This window comes from Heptranchias perlo, chromosome 1 (genome assembly GCF_035084215.1).
Source record: "Heptranchias perlo isolate sHepPer1 chromosome 1, sHepPer1.hap1, whole genome shotgun sequence".
Classification (NCBI taxonomy): Eukaryota; Metazoa; Chordata; class Chondrichthyes; order Hexanchiformes; family Hexanchidae; genus Heptranchias; species Heptranchias perlo.
Genome location: NC_090325.1, coordinates 137,760,393 through 137,781,434, shown reverse-complemented (window position 1 = coordinate 137,781,434; position 21,042 = coordinate 137,760,393). Strand labels below are relative to the sequence as shown.

General features: G+C 43.1%; 1 protein-coding gene across 5 annotated transcripts in view; it reads left to right on the top strand.

The window, feature by feature from the left end:
* The window catches only part of slc2a9l2 (solute carrier family 2 member 9, like 2), a 396,296-nt gene that overhangs the window by 341,551 nt on the left and 33,703 nt on the right, over positions 1 to 21,042 (top strand). For all 5 annotated transcript variants that reach the window (XM_067991508.1, XM_067991516.1, XM_067991523.1 and 2 more), the window contains exon 12: positions 15,484 to 15,611. In XM_067991508.1, coding sequence (XP_067847609.1) covers positions 15,484 to 15,611 — 128 coding nt within the window. The remainder of the gene's footprint in view (positions 1 to 15,483; positions 15,612 to 21,042) is intronic.

The following is a 21,042-nucleotide window of genomic DNA, read 5'->3' as shown; positions in this document are numbered from 1 at the left end:
CTGACCGAGGGCCTCAGAACAGTCCGGGAGGTGGGGCGAGCGGTGGCCGGCAGCAGCCCACGGTTTTAATGTGGAGCCAGGAGGAGCACACCAGCTTCTCCTGGCTCTCCAATAAAGTAAACAACTTACCTTTTAGGTCGCAGCCTCCTGTAGTCGCTTTCAGGACTGCTGGTTTGGCTGCTGAGTGCCTGCAGAAATTGACCACAGTGCACATGGCATTAGACACCACCCCCTCCGATCTGTATATGCAATGGGCCTAACGCCAGTTTCTGACGCGTGCTCTGAATGCCTACTGAGCAGACCTAACCAATATGGTGGGCGGTGTATGTCTGGCTCAAAATGACTGTGCGCGTGCTGCCCACCATATTGGATCCTATGGGGGCCTGTTTTACACCTGTAAAACAGGGGCAGTGTGATCCAATTACTAAGCCAAGTGCTATGAAGCAAGCTAATCTAAGTTAAGGATTTTAATATAAATAACGAAACAAGAAAATAACAAAGCTGAGAACTGTGGGACAAAAATGTAATTCTAAAAAAGAATTTTTACGACAATGAAGAAAAATACTTTAAGAAACTAACGAAGATTTTAAATCATAGTAGATACAGCACAGGGGGAGGCTATTCGGCCCATCGTTCCTGTGTCGGCTCTTTGAAAGAGCTATCCAATTTGTTCCATTTCCCCTGCTCTTTCCCCATAGCCCTGTAAACTTTTTTCTTTCAAGTATTTATCAAATGAAAGTTACTATTGAAATCTGCTTCCACCACTCTTTCAGGCAGTGCAATCCAGATCATTAAAACTTGCTGAGTAAAAAAACATATTTCCTCATGGCACCTTCAAGTATTTCAAGTATCATGATCTGAATATGTACCAATTAGTAGCAATTGAACCTTGTCCTAGTAACAGATGTCAAGATGCCAGTTGTCTAATATTTTGAAACAATTACCAGTTTGATTCTGATATGTTATGGAACTAATCCAACATGTTGGAGAGACTGATATTGTAGTCAAATATTGTAACATAATGTTGGATTTCGGACAGATCTGCAAGGTGCAGAGACATGATATGCCAATATATTTGATTATCACTTGTGGGAACTCTGCCAGTCTCAGCCAGTGCAAATCGTAAAAGCAGAGACTGCATCTGTATAGTTGCAAGGTATAGGGTTGGAGCTATTTCATTTCTACTCTATCTTGTTGTCATAATAAACTAAACAGATTAGGCATTTTACATGGCCATGGGGTGAATTTTTAACTTGGGTGTAAACAGGTCAGTGTCGGTCTGAAAATGTTTATGTTGGCGCTCTGGCTGCTGCCATCCTCAAAGGGGCCTTCCACTGCATGGACAGAGCGCCCTCCTGTCTCAGGCGCTAGGTCCTTTTTAATATGCAAATCACGGTCCTATAATATATTATATAGGATCTCGACTGCAACTTTGACGGACAACTGGTTGGAGCGATCACCATGCATTCTCTCTTTCTTAATCCACTCTCTTTCTTCCCCTCTCTTTATTCCTCTATCTGTCTCTATATATATTTTGTTTGACTCTAATTCACCCTATTTCACTCTCCGTCTTTCACTCCGTTTCTTTCTCTATCCTTTTCCTTTTCTTTCATTGGTGAAGGAGATAAGCCATTGGGTACGATAATCACGAGGTCCCAGATGTGACATTGACATCACTGCTCCGTCATTGGATCTTTCCAGCAATTTGCGGCACAAATATAGTGTAATGTCACTGGTGAACAGAAAAGTCCAATTAATGTCGTAACCTGCCATTGCAACAATTTCTGCCCCAAGGAGTTTAAGAACCAGAATTTTCTAACAAGCTTAACTTGTTACAAGTGTTTTAAGTTTCATTCTGTTGTCTGAAAAGGGAGGAGCCAAGGTAAGTTTGAACAGGAACACAATTTGGAATTTTCAGGATCATAACATAAGACAGCATCAGCTCCCACAGTGAAAAGAAATCATAGAATCATAGAATGATACAGCACAGAAGGAGGCCATTCGGCCCATTGTGCCTGTGCCGGCTCTGTGGAAAGAGCTATCCCATTAGTCCCACTCCCCAGCCCTTTCCCCATAGCCCTGCAATTTTTTCCCCTTCAAATATTTATCCAATTTCCTTTTGAAAGTTATTATTGAATCTGCTTCCACCACCCTTTCAGGCAGTGCATTCCAGATCATCATAACTCACTGTGTTTTAAAAAAAAATTCTCCTCATTTCGCCTCTGTTTCTTTTGCCAATTACTTTAAATCTGTGCCCTCTGGTTTCCGACCCTTCTGCTTCTGGAAACAGTTCCTCCCTATTTACTCTAACAAAACCCCTTATGATTTTGAACACCTCTATTAAATCTGCCCTTAACCTGCTCTGCTCTAAGGAGAACAACCCCAGCTTCTCTAGTCTCTCCACGTAACTGAAGTCCCGCATCCTTGGTATAATTCTAGTAAATCTCCTCTGCACCCTCTCTAAAGCCTTGACATTCTTCCTAAAGTTTGGTGCCCAGAATTGGACACAGTGTTCCAGCTGAGGCCTAACCAGTGTTTTATAAAGGCTTAGCATAACGTCCTTGCTTTTGTACTCTATGCCTCTGTTTATAAAGCCCAGGATCCCACATGCTTTTTAAACAGCCTTCTGAACTTGTCCTGCCACCTTCAAAGATATTTTTACATGCACCCACAGGTCTCTCTGTTCCTGCACCCCCTTTAAAATTGCACCATTTTGTTTATAATGCTTCTCCTCATTCTTCCTATCAAAATGAATCACTTCACACTTCTGTGTTAAATTTCATCTGCCATGCGTGTGCCCATTTTACCAGCCTGTGTATGTCCCCCTCAAGTCTATTAATATCCTCCTCATTGTTTGCTATATTTCCGAGTTTCGTGTCATTTGCAAACTTTGAAATTATACCCTCTATACCCAAGTCCAGGTCATTAATATATATCAAAAAGAGCAGTGGTCCTAAGACCGACCCCTGGGAGACACCCATTGTTCACTTCCCTCCAGCCTGAAAAATAATCATTCGCCACTATCCTCTGCTTTCTGCCCCTTAGCCAATTTTGTATCCACGCTGCCACTGCCCCTTTAATCCCATGGGCATCAATTTTGCTAACAAGACTATTATGTGGTACTTTATCAAACGCCTTTTGAAAGTTCATATACACAACATCGACCGCACTACCTTCATCAACCCTCTCTGTTACTTCATCAAAGAATTCAATCAAGTTAGTCAAACATGATTCGCCTTTAACAAATCCATGCTGGCTGTCATTTATTAACCCATATTTTTCCAAGTGACAATTAATCTTGTCTCTGATTATTATCTCTAAAAGCTTCCCCACCACCATTAGGCTGACTAGCCTGTAGTTGGGGGGTTTATCCCACTCCTCCCCTTTTTTGAACAGGGTTACAATATTTGCAATCCTCCATTCCTCTAAGGAGGATTGGAAGATTGTGGCCAGAGCCTGTGCTATCTCCACCCTTACTTCCCTCAGCAACCTAGGATACATCCCATCTGGACCTGTGATTTTTCTACTTTGTAAGGAATCTTACAACACCAGGTTATAGTCCAACGATTTTATTTTAAAATCACGAGCTTTCGGAGATTATCCCCTTTGTCAGGTGAATGAGTGAAAGGTTCTCAAATCAAAAGGTGTCATTGGTGTTCAAACAGGCCAGTCACGGAGAACAGTACGTCCCAGTACACTGAATATACATTGTGTCAATTACACAGACAGAGAGAAAGAGACCCAAATGGCAGAGAGAGAGAGAGAGAGAGTATTTGAGCAGCGTTGGCCTTTTAAGTACCCCTTTATCTATTTTTATCCGATCCAATTTTTCTACTACCTCCTCCTTTACTGTGACGTTGACAGCATCCTCTTCTCTAGTGAAGACAGATGCAAAGTGCTCATTTAGTACCTCAGCCATGCCCTCTGCCTTCACAAGATCTCCTTTTTGGTCCCTAATCGGCCCCACCCTTCCTTTGATAATCCTTTTACTATTTGTATGCTTATAAAAGTCTTTTGGGTTCCCTTCTATGTTACTCGCTAATCTATTCTCATAAACTCTCTTTGCCCCTCTTATTTCCTTTTTCAGTTCTCCTCTGTGCTTTCTGTATCCTGTAATTAAAGAAGAAAAGAAACACCATGAAGTTGGTTTTAGTGTCACTATTGCTCCATATTTCAGCATGAGCAGTGGCGAGATGAAATTTTTAAAAATTCCTGCTGCTCACTTGCCGTCCAAGGTGAGGACTCTGATTTAGGTGGCCAGAAGTCCTGCCCGAAAACAGACAGGAGCTTTATTAATATATTTAAATTGGGGTCTTAAGACGTGTTTAGGACCCCGAATCAATTTTGGTCTTCCACTGAGTGGATTGCGCACTCAGAAGCCAAAAGCCTAGATTAAGTAGGAAAGAAAAGATTCAAACATGATACCTGGCATCATTCAATATGGAAATATTTGCGTTTTTGCAGTGGAAGCTATTATCAGCACTGCTTGGTTTGTGCAGTGAAGAAATCGTGCATTTCTGAAGTTAACCTATACTGGGAATAAGAACTGAACGGTATGCACGCCAGCATTTTACTTATTCTTCATGTGCTTCCTGATCTTCATCATGGTTTGTAAGCAATTACTGTCTATACCTGGGGCTAGGGGCCCCGAATTTACACAGGGGTTTTCTCCCGTAACTTTGGCTGAGGATCTCCAAGCCCTTCCAAAATTTCAGGGCCAAGGCGGAAGCAGGCAACTCATTTCCTGACTGTCTGACAGATTTCTCAGTGCTGTAATGGTGGATTTGCATTCAGATTCCGAGCAATGTACTGGGGGCTGTGTCTGTATACTATTGCGCACTGCCTTGCAGGAATTGACTTCAATCTAAAATTATGATCCCTGAAATCGAAATATGAATCATCATCCACCAAAAAAGAACTCATCATTCATCATCGATAGTCATTAAAAACACAAAACAAACTTCCACTGTTTAGGCAATGGCATGATGACTAGGGCTACTACCACTAGTCATTCTCAGTGCCGGTGTCTTAATGCCCTTGGGGAATGGAAGGAATGAAGAACTGGCCATCTTGTTTCAAAATGTATTGTGCCAATGAGTCACTGAACTAGGATATGAGTTTAAATCCATGACTTTTACAAGGACAGAAAATATTTTTTAATTCAGTAGTCTATTAAAGCAGTAAAAACACATTTTAATTCATATTTTGCCTAAGCACAATTTTTTTCACTGCTCACTGCAAAAATTGCTCACTACGGCAACAAACTCTATTTTGGGCCAAGAGTTTAATTAGAAATAACACAAAAATGCAAATGCAGAAAAGCTGAAATAAAAATAGCCAATCCATGAATATCTGAACATGAAAATACTATTGAATATTTTTTATACATCTTCCTAATGAGCTGTTTTAACAGGCAGATTTTCATGGCTCCTACATTAGTACAACAATAATTTTGCAAAAACTGTGGAGCATTGTAGCTTTAAGATTATGTGCTTGATCACAGGAGAAGTTTCTACTGAATTTCTGAGTTATTCATGAGTATAACTCAACCAGAAAGTGCACTTAAATCCTCATCACTCTCCAGTGCACAAATCTATTCCCTTCCTTTTCTATTCCATCGGCCTTATGTTGAGCTGCTGTCAATGACCCACATAGCAGCCATATTGCCTGCTTATCGGTTTGTTACAGAAGCATAAATGCATGTAATTCTGTCACTTCTATCATCTTCAACTCACATTGAAAGCCATCATTCTGAAGATTCAAGCATGATTTGAAACCAAGACAAATAAGTAAGATTTGAAGGAGAAAGTTAACATTTGTAATCATGACAATGAACATCATTCCAGTGCTGTCTTTTGTGACAATATTTTGAGTGATTTTCTGCATTGATTAAACCATTTTAATTGTTGTGTCTGAAGAGCTATTTGTGCAACAAAATGCCTTGGTGGTTGGTTGCTTTGAAGTGTTTAACAGATTGTAGAATTGTATTTCTAGGTTAAGTATTGGTGTGGGTATCTGCTTCTGTGATGACAGAAGGGTACCTGACGGAGTCTAATAATGCAGCTCAAAGTACATCATTGCTACAATACAGTGACAATTAAAGTATGAGAACAGTCACAAGTCACTATTGTAGTTTTATTCCAATTTGAGCCAACATTGGAGCTACAGGTACTTCCAAGTAGTTGAGTATTAGCAACAGATACGCCTCAGGTTCGTAGTTCATTCTGAGCTATTGTATACTCTGCCCTTTCCCATAGAGATAAAACAACATAGAAAATACACAGAAACACTTTGCCCACTTACACTTCCTAATGACAAAACTACTTAGTTTGTTTTCATCAGAGCCTCTGAAATGTTGTTCAGAATTACAATGAAACCTGGTGTAAGGACCCACCTGTCTTTTGATAGCTCTTCATATTACTCCAAACAATAAATATACAACTCAGACTTTAATCTGGGTCATGAAACAACCTCTATAATTAAAAAAAAACAGTGGAGGAGGATTTCCTCAGTGTGCCATGTGTAACAAAATCACTAAGCCAATTATAAAGAACAGGTTCACAATTTCATTACACCTTGGCCCGGAATTTGCTCTTAGCAGCAAACGAATGCGCCCACCACTCATTAGATTTAAACTTACTCACAAACGATCCATGGGCTTTAGTGCGGGAACTTCCTCTAATGATGAGCTGCAAAGAGTGCAGTGTCCTCTCCCGGGCATCGGACAGCTGTGTGAACAGGGAAAGGAGCTCTCTGTCCCCTCAACCAATCAGATTCAAGCATCCTTGACAAGCTGCGCAGACGCAGAACCAGGAAGTGAAAGCTACAACAGTAAATTCAATGTAAAATCAGTTAGAGAAAACGAAATAGAGAGGGTAAGAAATATTGAGATCAAAGAGACAAATAAAAAGTTAAAAAAATGTAAAACATTTTTTTAAAAATCTCCAACAACAATGAAAATCGGAAGGAATGAGACTCCATATTTTTAAAAGTTAATTTTCAGTGCCAGAGAGGCTGTTTGGCAGTCATTAAGACTTACCACACCGTTAAAAGTTAACTTAGATCTAAAAAAACCCAGTGTACCTTTTTCTGTGTAAATTAGTTTGTTTCCAGCTGGGCAGGAGAGCAACTTCGATCTAGTCCATTAATTTCACCGACGAGCTCTCCTTCCCACACAGTTGTCAAATGAGTAGGGAATCTCGTAGAGCAACTTCCGGATTTGCGCATTTGACTGTGCATGTGCACTCTTACATTTGCCCTTAATAATGATGAGCGCTGTCCGTTCTGTTATTTTTGGAGTGAATTCTGGGCCTTAGTGCACTGAGGAAATATTCCTCCCATCCCATATACCCATTGTGTAGGAGCTCATCATATTGTTTCCTTCATAGTTATTTCTCTTTATTCTAAACTAGGTGGGTGGGCTGTTGGAATTGCCCCAACAACTTACCCTCTCCAATCTTTCTGTGTTCCTGCGAGTTGCAATTTTAACCTGCTCATTTGAGCAGGTGAGGGGAACATCTGCAAGATGGCAGTGGGGCCCTTCTTTAAATATGCACATTGACTCAGATGACATCATAGGTGCCCGTCTGCAATTTTAACCCGAGGGTTGAATGGGGAGATCGTTGCAGCTTCTCTGCCAGGCCTTCCTGGCAACAAACGGGAGTGAGACCAAGAGACCCAGAAATGGTGAGGTTAATTCAATTTATTTTTGTTTCCCTTATGGGATGCCATCACAACCCACCCTCCTAATCACTTATAACACTTCCGTTTCTTTGAGTCCCTAGCGACCTCCTACTGCCCAAAATTACATTCCTATCCGCCGACCAGCTAGCTCTTCCCACTAGGTTAGGACGAGAGACTGACAGGGCCCATGTAAATGAGGCCTGAGAGTTAAAATCTCCCAGGCTTCATGTTGCGGAGAGTCGGACAGTTTCCTGCCCGCCTCAGCCCCCGGTGTCACGACTCCAATCAGGGTGTTAAAATGACGGCTTTTGAATTCTGTCAAATCAAAGTTGGTAGTCAGGGAATCCAGATAAGTTTCTCTCACCAGATTGTACTAAGAGTAATTTCCACAGCTCACCGTCAAAACTCATAGGTGTCAGCCGTGGCTCGGTTGACAGCATTCTCACCTCTAAGTCAGAAGCTTGTGGCTTCAAGTTCCACTCCAGGGACTTGAGCACATAATCTAGGCTGACACTACGGTACTGAGGGAGTGCTGCACTATAAGAGTCTTTCGGCTGAGATGTTAAACCGAGGTCCCGTCTGCCCCTCTCAAGTGGATTTAAAAGATCCCATGGTAATATTTCGAAGAAGAGCAGGGAACTTCTCCCCTGTGTCCTGGCCAATATTTATCTCTCATCTAAAAACAGATTATCTGGTCATTATCCTTTTGCTATTTGTGGGACAAATTGGCTGCCACGTTTCCTACATTACAACAGTGACTACACTTCAAATGTGCTTCATTAGCTGTGAAGCGCTTTTGCGATGTCCTAAGTTTGTGAAAGGCGCTATATAAATCCAAGTCTTTCGTTTATTATCCGGTCTTTGCTTTCATTCATTGCACATATAAAGATGAAAAATCACTTTTCAGTGCTAGAACTAATTACTCATTCAGATCAGCTTCTTCAATAATTACTGACCTTTGTTGTGAGTCTAACACACAGTCTGGCTCTGGTGACTCCAGGAACAGTAGGCAACCACCGTGACTGAACCGATACTACAATCAAATTGTTGCCAACTGACCTGGCTCTGCAGGATCAATTTATTTCCTTTTCCATTTGATGTGGCTTCATATTGTGAAAGATTTTGGCCTGTTTTTTTTTTTAACTATTTATTTAGAAAACCTTGGCACAGAACAAGCTAAGCATATAAACAACATGAAACAAACAGAACATCCAAAAAATGAAAAGCCAGATGCCAAGGCAAAGTAGGAACTGAAGGCTCTGCCACCAATGGTAGGATGGGGGGGGGGCGTAATTGCACGGAGTGCCGAAGTCAGAGAAAAAGACCATTTGGGACTGGAGGAGGCTGCAGCGATAAAGCGGGGCAAGGTCATGGAAATATTTATGGACAAAGACACAGATTTCAAGGAGCTAGGGAGCTAGTGTAGACCTGCATAAGTTAGTGCGGTCCAGCTTGCAGCAGGGATTTGAGCAAATTGGAGTTTATAGAGGGTACAGAACATGAGGCCATGAAAGGGAGTGTTAGAGCAGTCAAGTCAGGAGGTGACACAGGCTTGTATGAGGGTCTCGGTGGCAGAGGGGCTCAGATTGGTGAAATGGAAAGCTATGTTGCGGAGGTGGAATTAAGCATTCTTTGTGACGCCTCTCCTCTGTTGTCCGGTAGGGCTGCCCATGATTGGTTGCACTCTTGCCTATCTGATCATAGCCAGAGCATCAGCAGCCATGGCTTCTCTTTTCACCTCTTCACTGTCCCCTAAGGATCTATCATTGGCCCTCTCCCTCATCTACATGCTGCCCCTTGCTGACACCTTCTGCAGACATGAGGTCAGCTTCCACATCTATGCTGATGACACCCAGCTCTAACTTTCCAATACCTTTCTTGACCCCTCCATTGCCCCTGTGTTGGTAGGCTGCTTGTCCAACATCCAGACTTGGTTGAGCTGCAGTTTCCTCCAGTTAAACACTAGGAAGACCAACACCATCATCTTCTGGACTCTCAACATTGATTCCATCCCCCTCCTGGGCCACTGTCTCAGGTTGAACCAGACTGTTAACAACCTTGGTGTATAATTCAAACCCGAGCTGAGCTTTCAACCCCATATCCTCTCCGTCACAAGGACAGCCTACTTTCACCCCCGTAACATCACCCTCCTTCACGACTACCTCATTCATTTGATGCTGAAACCCTCATCCGTGCCTTTGTCACCACCTGACTCAACTGTTCCAATTATCTCCTGGCCAAGCTCCCAACCTCCACCCTCTGCAAATTTCAGCTCATCCAATATTTTGCTGCTTATATCCTATCCCGCACCAAATCCTGTTCTCCCATCACCCCTATCTTCACTGACCCACATTGGCTTCTGGTCCCCCAATGCCTCAAATTTAAAATTCTCATCCTTGTGTTTAAATCCCTTTATGATCTTGCCACTCCCTATCTGTGTAACCTCCTCCAGCCCTACAATTTCCTCTCTGAACTCTCCATTCCTCTGACTCTGGCCTCTTTGTTTCATCCCCTCTCCTCCCTTTGCCCACCTTTGGTGGCTATTCCTTCAGCCGTCTAGGCCCCACACTCTGAAATTTTTTCCCTAACATCCTTCACCTCCCCACCTCTCTCTCCTACATTAACACCTTCCTTGAAGTCCACTTCTTTGACTAAGCTTTTGTTCACCACGTCTTTGGCTCGGCATCCATTTTATTGATTGTACACCTTGAAGCTTCTTCGGACATTTTTCTGTATTGGAGGCTCTATATAAATGCAAGTTGTTGTTGATGGAGATTGATAGGATAGGGGTTTAAAGCTCAGCTCAGTGTAAAACAGCATGCCAGGATTGTGAACAGTCTTATCCAGCCTGAGAGAATGGTTGGGGTGGGATTCTGTGGCAAGGGAACAGAGTTTGTGGCAGAGGCCAAAGACGATGACTCTGGTCGTCTTGATGTTGAGTTGGAGGTAATTGTGACTCATCCACGACTTGAAGTCAGCCAAGCATTCAGGGTCAGAAGAAGCAGTGGAGAAGTAAGCTAGGTAAAATCAGGGCGTATGTGAAAGCTGCGCTTGCCTGCAGATGATGTTGTCAAGGGGCAGCATGAGAAAGAACAGGGATCAAGGATGACATGGTCAGCTGTATCAAACACTGTGAAAGTTTGAAACGGATGAGGTGGTATAATACACCATGGTCACAGTCAAGGAGGATTTCATGAATTTGGCTAGATTCATTTTGGTGCTATGAGAAGGCCAGAAGCCAGATTGGTTGGATTCAAACAGGAAGGTTTGGGACTGATGGGCACGGGCTGGTATTGACAACATATTCAACTAACTTAGAGGAAAGGAAGGTTGAAGGTGGAGCATTAGTTGGAAAGGACATATGGGTCGAGAGTGGGGTCTTGAGGAGGCGGTTGATGATGGTGGTTTTCAAGAGGCTATGGACCATGTCTGAGAAAAGTGAACCATTAACAACATCAGCTAGCATGGGGACCAGGAGGGAAGTTGAGTGGACCAGAGTGAGTGGCAGAGGTTGGGGTTGGGGGCAGGAGAAAGGGAAGCAAGTAGCATGGAAGATCTCAATCTTGGAGATGAAGAAATCCAGAAGCTCCTTGCATTCGGTGTTTGACTAATAGACCTGGCACAGGCACAACAGGCCGATGGCCTCCTTCCGTGCTGTAAGATTCTATGATTCTATCATTCTAAGACGTGTTTGAGATGGTGGGGAAGGTGGTTTAAGGAGGCAGTCGGCTGTAGGAAAAATGAGTTTAGGATTATCCTTACCTTGCAGGATGATCTTGGAGTAATAAACTGTTTTGACTAAGGAAAGTGAAGCACAGTAATGGTCAAGCCAGATCTGCAGATTGAAGACTAGGACAGTTGTGTGCCAGGTGTGCTCAGATTTGCACTCTTTTAACTTGAGGGAGTGAAGATGCAGCTAAACCGGGGGCAGGTGTGGAAAACAACAATTTGTTTGTTGGGATCAAAGGCATCAAAAGCAGAGGCGAGAGCGTGGATTTAGCAGGTCAATAGTGGCAGAGGTGTTGTGGAGGGCCAGAGAAGGAGTTGGGAGTGTGCGGGTGGGTTTCTGAATAACATGATTGAATACATTCAAGTAACATGCACTGATATTTAAAAACAATAATTTCAATGCTGTAAAAATGCACATATTTATATGCTATAAATATGTTATAAAAATAAAATCTGGAGAGGTTAACATTTCATGCAGGACCCTTCATCAGAACATTGATTATCTTTCATACTGAATATATACAGGGTGTTTGCTGATCACATGTTCATAATCTCTCATCTGTTATCATAGAAAATTATATGACTGGCTTTTGTTCTCCATTCTTGTCTGAAGTATGGGATTTAGAGAACAGTAGTACTAATATCCAATCTGATTCCTCTAGGGAGGTTGAAAGACTTGGATGAATAATGGTTAATGTCAGAATTCTAGTCAAGGCAGGCACATATATTGTGTAGAAAGGAGAAAGAAAACGGTAATTGTTTTTTCTCCAAAGGCCAGAATTGTAATTCTGATTTGACAACAGATTGCAAAAAGCAATCTGTGCGTAGAGAACTATTGTTAAACTGAGCACAATGCTGTGCTAATGGTTTGGAATCATTGTAACCAATAATGGCTAAATTTCTGCGATTACACAGAAAAGCCAACAATATATGTTATAACATTACATGTGTTACACATCTGCAACATCAAGGCATTCAGGTGCTGTTACGTACCACAACACTGAAACTTAAGCACTTAACTATTGTATGTCTGAACTCCAAGCCTTGACACACACTGTTGTGTATTTTTTTATCCATAATGTTCTGGAAAGCTTGACTTCAGTAACAGATGGTACAAACCTGAATGGCAAACAAGGCATGTTTTCTTTGAGAAATAATAGTTCGCTTAGAAAGTGCTGTAAAAGTTGTAATGCAATATCAAAATTTTAATAATAAGACATCTTCTGAAACCCTTGTTGCCTTACAACATGCTTCAAACCAGCTGCTATTTACTAAGCTTTCCTTTTTAGGATTGGACAAATCCACCATCTAAACCTGTCGTCATACTACAGAAACTCTTCTCAAGTTATACTGCTGACGCACTGAGCATAGTGATAATTGAGTTGTAAATCTCTCTGATCCTCCACAGTTCCTAGTTTCTCGCCATATAGAAAATACTCTGATCTATCTTTCTTAGGTCCAAAGTGGACGACCTCATATTTCCTCACATTGAACTCCATCTGCCACAGTTTTTCCCACTCACTTAATCTATCAATGTCCCTTGGCAATTTTCTGCTCCTACTTTCTAGGTGTCATCAGCAAACTTGGATATACAGACTTCTCTAAGTCATTTGCATGTCAGAGATTTGCAATATTAGGATTTAACTCCCTTTGTAATGTGATTTTTGAGCATCTTTTGGAGCTAGAGTATAATGTGTATTATATTTTTATTTAATCTTCAGTTGTACATGGCAGTGAGAACAATTCAATAGATTGAGGACTGCCGTAAACTTTCTGCCTCCTAAAATATGACCAGGTTAAAAATTTTTAGTTCATTCAGTGGATATGATAAATTCATAAGTGTTCTGCGGTTGCCAATATTTCTCTTTTTTAAAAATATTTATTAAAGAAACCAGAAATGTATACAAGTCCTATTTTGGTAAAGCAGTAGAACATTAGAACTATACAATCTTTACTTCATGTATGAAAGCAAAATGGGATAAGTTAATGCTGCCCTTGTTGTATTCTGTGTGGTATACTGATTAATGCCGCTCTCTTCACATGCATGTGTGCAGGATTACTAGAAATGGTGGATAGACTATGACCCTAAAATTCCACAGGAGTTCTACTGGTCTGTAACTTTGGCAGGAGACTGGCAAACCCGGCTACGTTTCTGCCAGTTTCCACACTGCCTCGTAAGGGCCAGAACTTGCATCTGCCCCTTACGAGGCAAATGACGGGCCTGAGGCAGAGCTGGTGCCAGGGGTCGGGACTTCCTAAGCCAGGAGCCCCCGTTACTAAGCCTCAGTCGGAACTCAACGTTTCAGCGGCAGCCGTTACATTGAGAGAGATGAGGCATATCGGTTTCCACCAGGGTACATGGGGGCCCCACTAGTGAGGTGCAGGCCCGACAAGGTGCCTGAACCCCTCACTATTACAATTATCCCCGCCATCTTAAAAAAAATGACTTCCTGGATCAGTCCTCTCATTCAGGGACCAATTGGAGTCAGGGGAACCTTGGCAATACCCCTTCCCGCGGGTAGCCAGCCGCCCAGGTTTCCTGACACAGCGGCAGTCAAGTGCCAATGAAGTACCCCAAGGGGCACATCCGCCCACCAGCCCCATGCAGATAAGGTGCTGAGCACACACACTTCGGTGAGGGTCAGTGTCGGAGGGTGGCAGCGAGCAAGATTCCAACGCAACCCTCAACGCAAAATTACAAAATGCATAGGCCCTGAAACTCCACTTTCCTACCCGATCCCCCTGTCCCTTGATTCCCATAGATTTCAAAAATCTATCTATCTCGGCCTTGAATATACTCAACCACTGAGCATTCACAACCCTCTGGAGTACAGAATTCCAAAGATTCACCACTGAGTGAAGAAATTCCTCCTCATTTCAGACCTAAATCGCCCGCCCCTTATCCTGAGACTATGACCCCTAGTTCTGGACTCTCCAGCAGGGGAAACAGCCTCTCCGCATCTATTCTGTCAAGCCCTCTAAGAATTTTATATGTTTCAATGAGATCACCTCTCATTCTTCTAAACTCCAGAGAATATGGGCCCATTCTCCTCAATCTCTCCTCATAGGACAACCCTCTCATCCCAGGAATCAATCTAGTGAACCTTCGTTGCACCGCCTCTAAAGCAAGTATATCCTTCCTTTGGTAAGGAGAACAAAACTGTACAGAGTACTCCAGGTGTGGTCTCACCAAAGCCCTGTACAATTGTAGTAAGACTTCCTTACTCTTATACTCCAACCCCCTTGCAATAAAGGCCAACATACCATTTACCTTCCTAACTGCTTGCTATACCCGTATGTTAACTTTCTGTGTTTTGTGGACAAGGACAACCAAATCTCTTTGGACACCAACATTTAATAGTTTGTCACCATTTAAAAAATAGTCTGTTTTTCTATTCTTCCTACGAAAGTGAATAATTTCACATTTCTCCACATTATGCTCCATCTGCCACCTTCCTGCCCATTCACTTAAGCTGTCTATATCCCTTTGCAGACTCTGTGTCCTCCTCACAGCTTACTTTCCTACCTAGCTTTGTATCATCAGTAAACTTGGATACATTGCACTCGGATGCTTCATCTAAGTCATTAATATAGATTGTAAATAGCTGATACCCAAGCATTGATCCTTGTGGCACCCCACTAGTTACAGCCTAGTAAAATGACCCGTTTATTCCTACTCTCTTTTCTTTCCGTTAACCAATCCTCTATCCATGCTAATATATTACCCCAAACCCCATAAGCCCTTACCTTGTGTAACATTCAGAAGTTTAATGGTAGCCCTGTCATTGGACAAAAAATGTGTACCTATTTTTAAATCTGCAAAAATGATTAGTTAACCCTTCATGCAAGTCATTTTAGGGGAATGTCTGAGGAGAGGGCTGGGAGAGTTGTCTGTAACACCAACACGACGTGCGTTTAAAGCAGCAATTAAAGTCATAATTGTTTCTGAGCTGAAATTGGTGCACATACCAGGTTCACGTGGGTTAGTCCCTCAGGACTTCTATGATGCTCTAAAGTGCACTAACAAACATTTTTTTTAAGGTTCTGATTGTTGCACTCTCTCAATTTCAGGTGGGATTCCCTTTGTCCTCACTGGTGAGATGTTTGATCAGTCCTGTCGATCTTCTGCATTCATGATTGGTGGCACAGTGATCTGGCTTTCCAACTTTTTTGTTGGACTTCTTTTTCCTTTAATCCAGGTATGGTCTAAATGGAAACTCTTGTGACTGCGAAGTACACAGCAATATAAATTTATATCAGTAAACTAAAACTAGCATTGCAATCCTAGAAGGGAATCTTGTGATATCTAAGGTACTGGATAGTAAGACACTAACATTGAACTGAATCCTACAGACAGGGATAAGTCTGTGTTTGATCCTCGATCGGTGCTGATTTAGCTAATCACAGGCACGCGAGCAGTAGGGGCACAATAATTTGCCTCAGCACCTCTGAAGTATTGAAGGGGATAAAACAGCCAGGCTTTCAGCTCTTGTTCCCTATTTAGTGACTTTTTCTAGACTATGCCATTCAAAATAATCCATATTCTATGAGGTGCTAGGTCGCAGACCTGATATTCTGTAGGGTCCCGTATGATCACCTGAGCAACAATAAGAGAAGGTGGCAACTTTTTTTTTTAAAAAAGGAATTCTTCTTAATACCATAAATTATAGGGTTGCCAACTCTGGTTGGATGTATTCCTGGAGGTTTCATCACAAGACCTCCCGCCCCCCGGCCTCGCGTTGTCAACCAGCCTTTTTTTCCCATTTCCAATATTTCTATAACTAATAAACACATGTATTCAAAGCATATGAAAAAAACCATAATATTTTTAGTGCCCTTATGATTTTCCTCTTGGGTTGCTCACAGCAATATCCAGGAGATTAATTTTTAATTCCTGGAGACTCCAGGGCAATCCTGGAGGGTTGGCAACCTTAATAGATTATTGTAGAGCACAAAGGATACTGGAGCTGGATTCTCCTTCGCGATTCCACCCGAACTCGAGCGGGACTGCGGTGGAGAATGAAGGAGAATACAGGCAGTGAGGCCTACCGCTCGCATCCTGTTCTGTATATTCCTCCCTTCGCCCTCACTGAGACTGACACTGGCCTCTGCTTCCTCGCCTGCCTCATGTAAATGGCAGTGGGGGTGGGGACAAGACGCCAGTGGATTTCTCCTCCTGACTACCTGCGTTACTGCTGCTTCCTGGGGCCACCATGGTGGAAGTGATGATAGGTCCTAGGGAGCGACAGTACTGGCCCTGAGGTGCCCTTGTGGTGGGGAAGGGAGAGCCTCGTAGGGTCCTTTTTCCGTCTAATGTTACCCCAACATTTACCTGCTGAAGGCCCCAAGTCTTAACTGCAGCTTTAAGTAGGACACCACCTCCGATCTTAAGGACGTTTCTGCCCCTTTCGGGTCTCTCACCAGCTCTTCTGGTATTGCAGCGGCATCCCTGCACAGTACCAGCGATATTCTGCTGCTTGCACCCTCCCAATGGCTGGAATCCCACCGGGAGCCCGCCGTGCATTTCTGATGAGCCCAAGGAAATGGGTCCCAACGCATGGCGCATGGAAGTGGTTCGGGGTTGTAGCAAATTGGGAGTCGTGGGTGGAAATCCCATCCCACTGAAACTCCGCCCCAAAGAGGAGAATCCTGGCCTGGATGTCTGCAAGTGAATTATTGGCATTAATGCAGTCTTGGAGTACAGTTGGTGAACGAACCGATCAATCTTGACGTTAAGATTTTTTAAATTATCTGTACCTTTTGATTGAATTACTGATTCATACACGGCATCCCATCCATCCAGCATCATGTACAGTATATAAAACATGATACTATATCGGACCTTCTCTTTATAGTATTGTAACCGTTGCTATTTGTCCTGTTTAACATGTTTGTATGAATTGTCGTGCCTTGATACTTTGGCCGGGGTTTTCCATTTCAGCGCTTACCAGCCCTCAGTTTTCTGTCTTATTACTCTAATCTTAACTTCATCTTCCTGCCTTGGTCCCGTAATCTTTAATACTCATGCCTAACAAAAATCTATTAATCTCCATTTTGAAATTTTCAATTGACCTAGCCTCAAGAACATTTTGGGAGAGAGAGTTCCAGATTGGGTGGGTTAGCAGCAAAAAGAGGGGCAAAATTGAACTCTGAGGCCTATCACGTGTCACTGCCCTGAAATGAATTTCCCTCCCCACATTGTGGCCAGGATCACCCCGGCCGCTCCCTCACCCACCACATGCAAATTCTGGGGGCTGCATGGCACGTGTTCCTGGCCCATTCGCCTCCAATCAAACCCTTACCCCTGCCTCTCCCCAGAACCGCCGGGTGAACCATGATTATAGGCCCGGGGTAGTGGCAGGAATGGCTCCAAATACTTCTATGTATTTCCAGATGTAACTATTATTTTTGTGTTACCTGTAACGTATTGTGGCCTTTTGTGGTCATTGATGTTGGATCATTGAGCCCTCTGAAGATCTAACATGGCTGCACAAAGTAACAGTGCCAAAAATTAGTAATGCTGTTGTGCTCACACTTCATCCTAGTTTGGGGTATTGTTTCAAAATATGTATCTATAGATAGTCTATATCATAAAGCAGTCTATTGGAGTTTTTTGTGAGAAGGAGAAGCAGAGTCATCAAAGACTTTGGTGTAAATGTTTTCACATATTTCTCTTCATTAAATTATTGTAAGGGGTTTTGTTTCCGGGGCTTATTGTAGGTCAGCCAGTTATGTTTTCCTGAGCTGCTCTGCCCGCTGTGCGGTTTCGAATCGCTTTCCCCTTCCTGATTCTGAGCTCAGAACTTATCGCGCGGTAATAAGGACAGACGAACAGACCAGTGGATTAGTGCAAGGAAAACCAATGTTTATTAATAAAAAAACTAAAACTACAAGGTAAACAGTATTATACAGAAGATAAAAGGAATCTCTATGGGTGCAATACAGTCTTACACTTAACGGGGTGGAAGAAACGGACACATCGAGGGAAAATTCTAAAATCACAATTTTAGCAATACCCCTTTAACTCCCACCCTTACACCTAGCCAGGTTGTCTTGTGACGGCCAGAAAAAAAAATAATGCTCACCGGTGAAACAGATGAAAAGGCCCCTGTGTCCTGCTGCTGCCATCGACACGTGGTTGCGATGTTTACTGGACGGCCTTCCTTCTTGGTTGCTAGCAGGCAAGCAGGACACCGGGCCGAGGCAAAGAGAAAAGAGAGAGAGAGGTTCTGGGACGCCCCAGTTATACCCTCCAGGTAATAGTTTATTTTCGCGCCTCATCAGTTTGCTCCATTGTCCGATTTGGGCGTGAAAACGTAAGACAGTAGGGCCCCGATCTTGGCCCATTTACATTAATGGCCGGTACCTGTACTAATCTGTTCCATAACTGCTTTCCATTGTTCCGAATGTTCCTTAATGGGTCACCTTAGTCCTGGGATTACTCCTGCTCGAATTTTGATTGTGTAGGAAGGCAACGTTGATGGCTTGCCTCAGGGCGTGAATGCAACTGCATTGTTCAAAGAGCCCTGTCTGCTCTTGTGGAAAGGTGTTTACAGACGTGTTAAACACAGAGCCTGCCAAGCTGTCAGAGAATCCAATTTCAAATGCTGCAGGCCCTTGGCCATGTGTCTGACCGCAGCCATTTTGAGAGACCCTGGATTTTTTAAAACACAGTCACACCAGGGTTTCTTTAATAACTCCAATAAATCTTCGGGGGAGGGGTGGGGGGGGCGGGGGGACATGTGAAATTTTGCGAATCCCTTCATTATTGTGCTACCAGTGATAATATGTAAAATGGATAGACTTTCCTTTATAACACAAACACAAAATAATGGGGCAGAAATCGCTCCCGAAATAACAGAGTTAAGCAGCGCTCTCCATTGTTAGTGGCGAAATGGAGGAGCAAGTTCCAACGTTCGCACATGCGCAGTGAAACATGGAAATCCAGAAATTGGTTCCCCGGCGATATGACAGCTTCAAATTAAAGTTACATCGCACGGTGCAATCAGAGAAATCATTGAAAAAGTGTAAACTTGCTTATCTGCCCAGCTGGAAAGTAACTAATTACGCCACCAAACAGGTACGCTTAAAAATACAGGTCTAAACTAAGTTTTAACACTGTGGTGATTCTTAATGACTGCCAAATGACTAAAAATTAACTTATAAAATGTGGAGTCTCACTACTCCTTATTTTAGTAGTTTTTGCTCATTAAAAATTTTTTTTTTAAATTAAAATTCTTTTTTACTTTTCCCTTCTGTCTCTCATTTAATTCAATTATTTCTTCCCCTCTTTTTTTTCGAAGTCTTTAACTGTTTTTTGCATTGATTTTAATGTTGTACCTTTCACGCCCTGGTTTTAATGTTGGAAACCTGCAAAGACAGTGGGGGTTAATTTCATGCTGCCTGTTCACTTACCTGATTCCAGCGCGAGCAGCCAGGCCTAGCTACGCTGCTCAGTGACATTCTCACCAACGGGGGGCCCAAATATCGTGTGAGTGGCTCGTACCTCTTAAAGGCAGCGTACCACCTCTTAAAGGCAGCCTGCACCTCTTATGTGCAAAAAATAAGATGTGGGTCCACAGAGTCTGAACGGAGATCAGACATCGCACACGTAAAACACAGATGCAGACCCCTTCCCTGTGTTTACAAACTGTTGAGTTATGTTAAAACATTGAATAAAGGTTGTGCACTATTAAATCCCACATCCTCCAATCTGCACACCAGACCTCACCAATCTGCCGATCTGAGTTGGTACCAGGCCTGCGAGAGTGCATGCACCAAGGTTCTCCGATGATGCACTAGAGGCCTTGGTGCAAGAGGTGGACAGAAGGAGGGGCATCCTATATCCACAGTGGGCAAGAGGCTCCCCAGACACATGCTTGAGAGGCAGTAGGGGACAAAGTCAATGCCAGGTGCATAGCACCACAAACATGGATGCAGTGCAGATTGAAGTTCAATGCTTTGACACAAGTGGTCAAGGTGAGCGAGGTCAACTGTCAAGTGGCGTCTCCTACCAACTGCACCACTAGCCGCATCCACTGCTCCACACACTACACCCCCCATCACCCACGTACCAACAAACTCTTTCAATCAGGACGCAACTCTTCCAATCAGATGCTTCCTCTCACCCTTACACATTACCACTGTTGCAAGCTGCACACCCACAACTCACAGGTCACACTGGCAGCTATTCAACTAAGACAGGCACATCACCCAGAAATGCTGCAGGACACTCACCGACATACATCCCGCGTTCTTGCAGGAGAAGGTGGCGTGTAACAGGAGGCAGCAAGTGGCAGTGGCATTTATCCCCTCGAGCCTGTTCCGCCATTCAGTGAGATCATGGTTGATCTGTGACCTAACTCCATATACCCGTCTTATCCCCATATCTCTTAATACCCTTGGTTCACAGAAATCTATCAATTTAAAATTCACAATTGAGCTAGCATCAACTGCCGTTTGCAGAAGAGCGTTCCAAACTTCTACCACCCTTTGTGTGTAGAAGCGTTTTCTAACTTCACTCCTGCACGTCCTGGCTCTAAATTTTGGGCTATGTCCCCTAGTCCTAGTATTTAAATAAGGTACAAATGCATCAGCAACCGGAAGCAATAACCCATCAACTAACCTGTA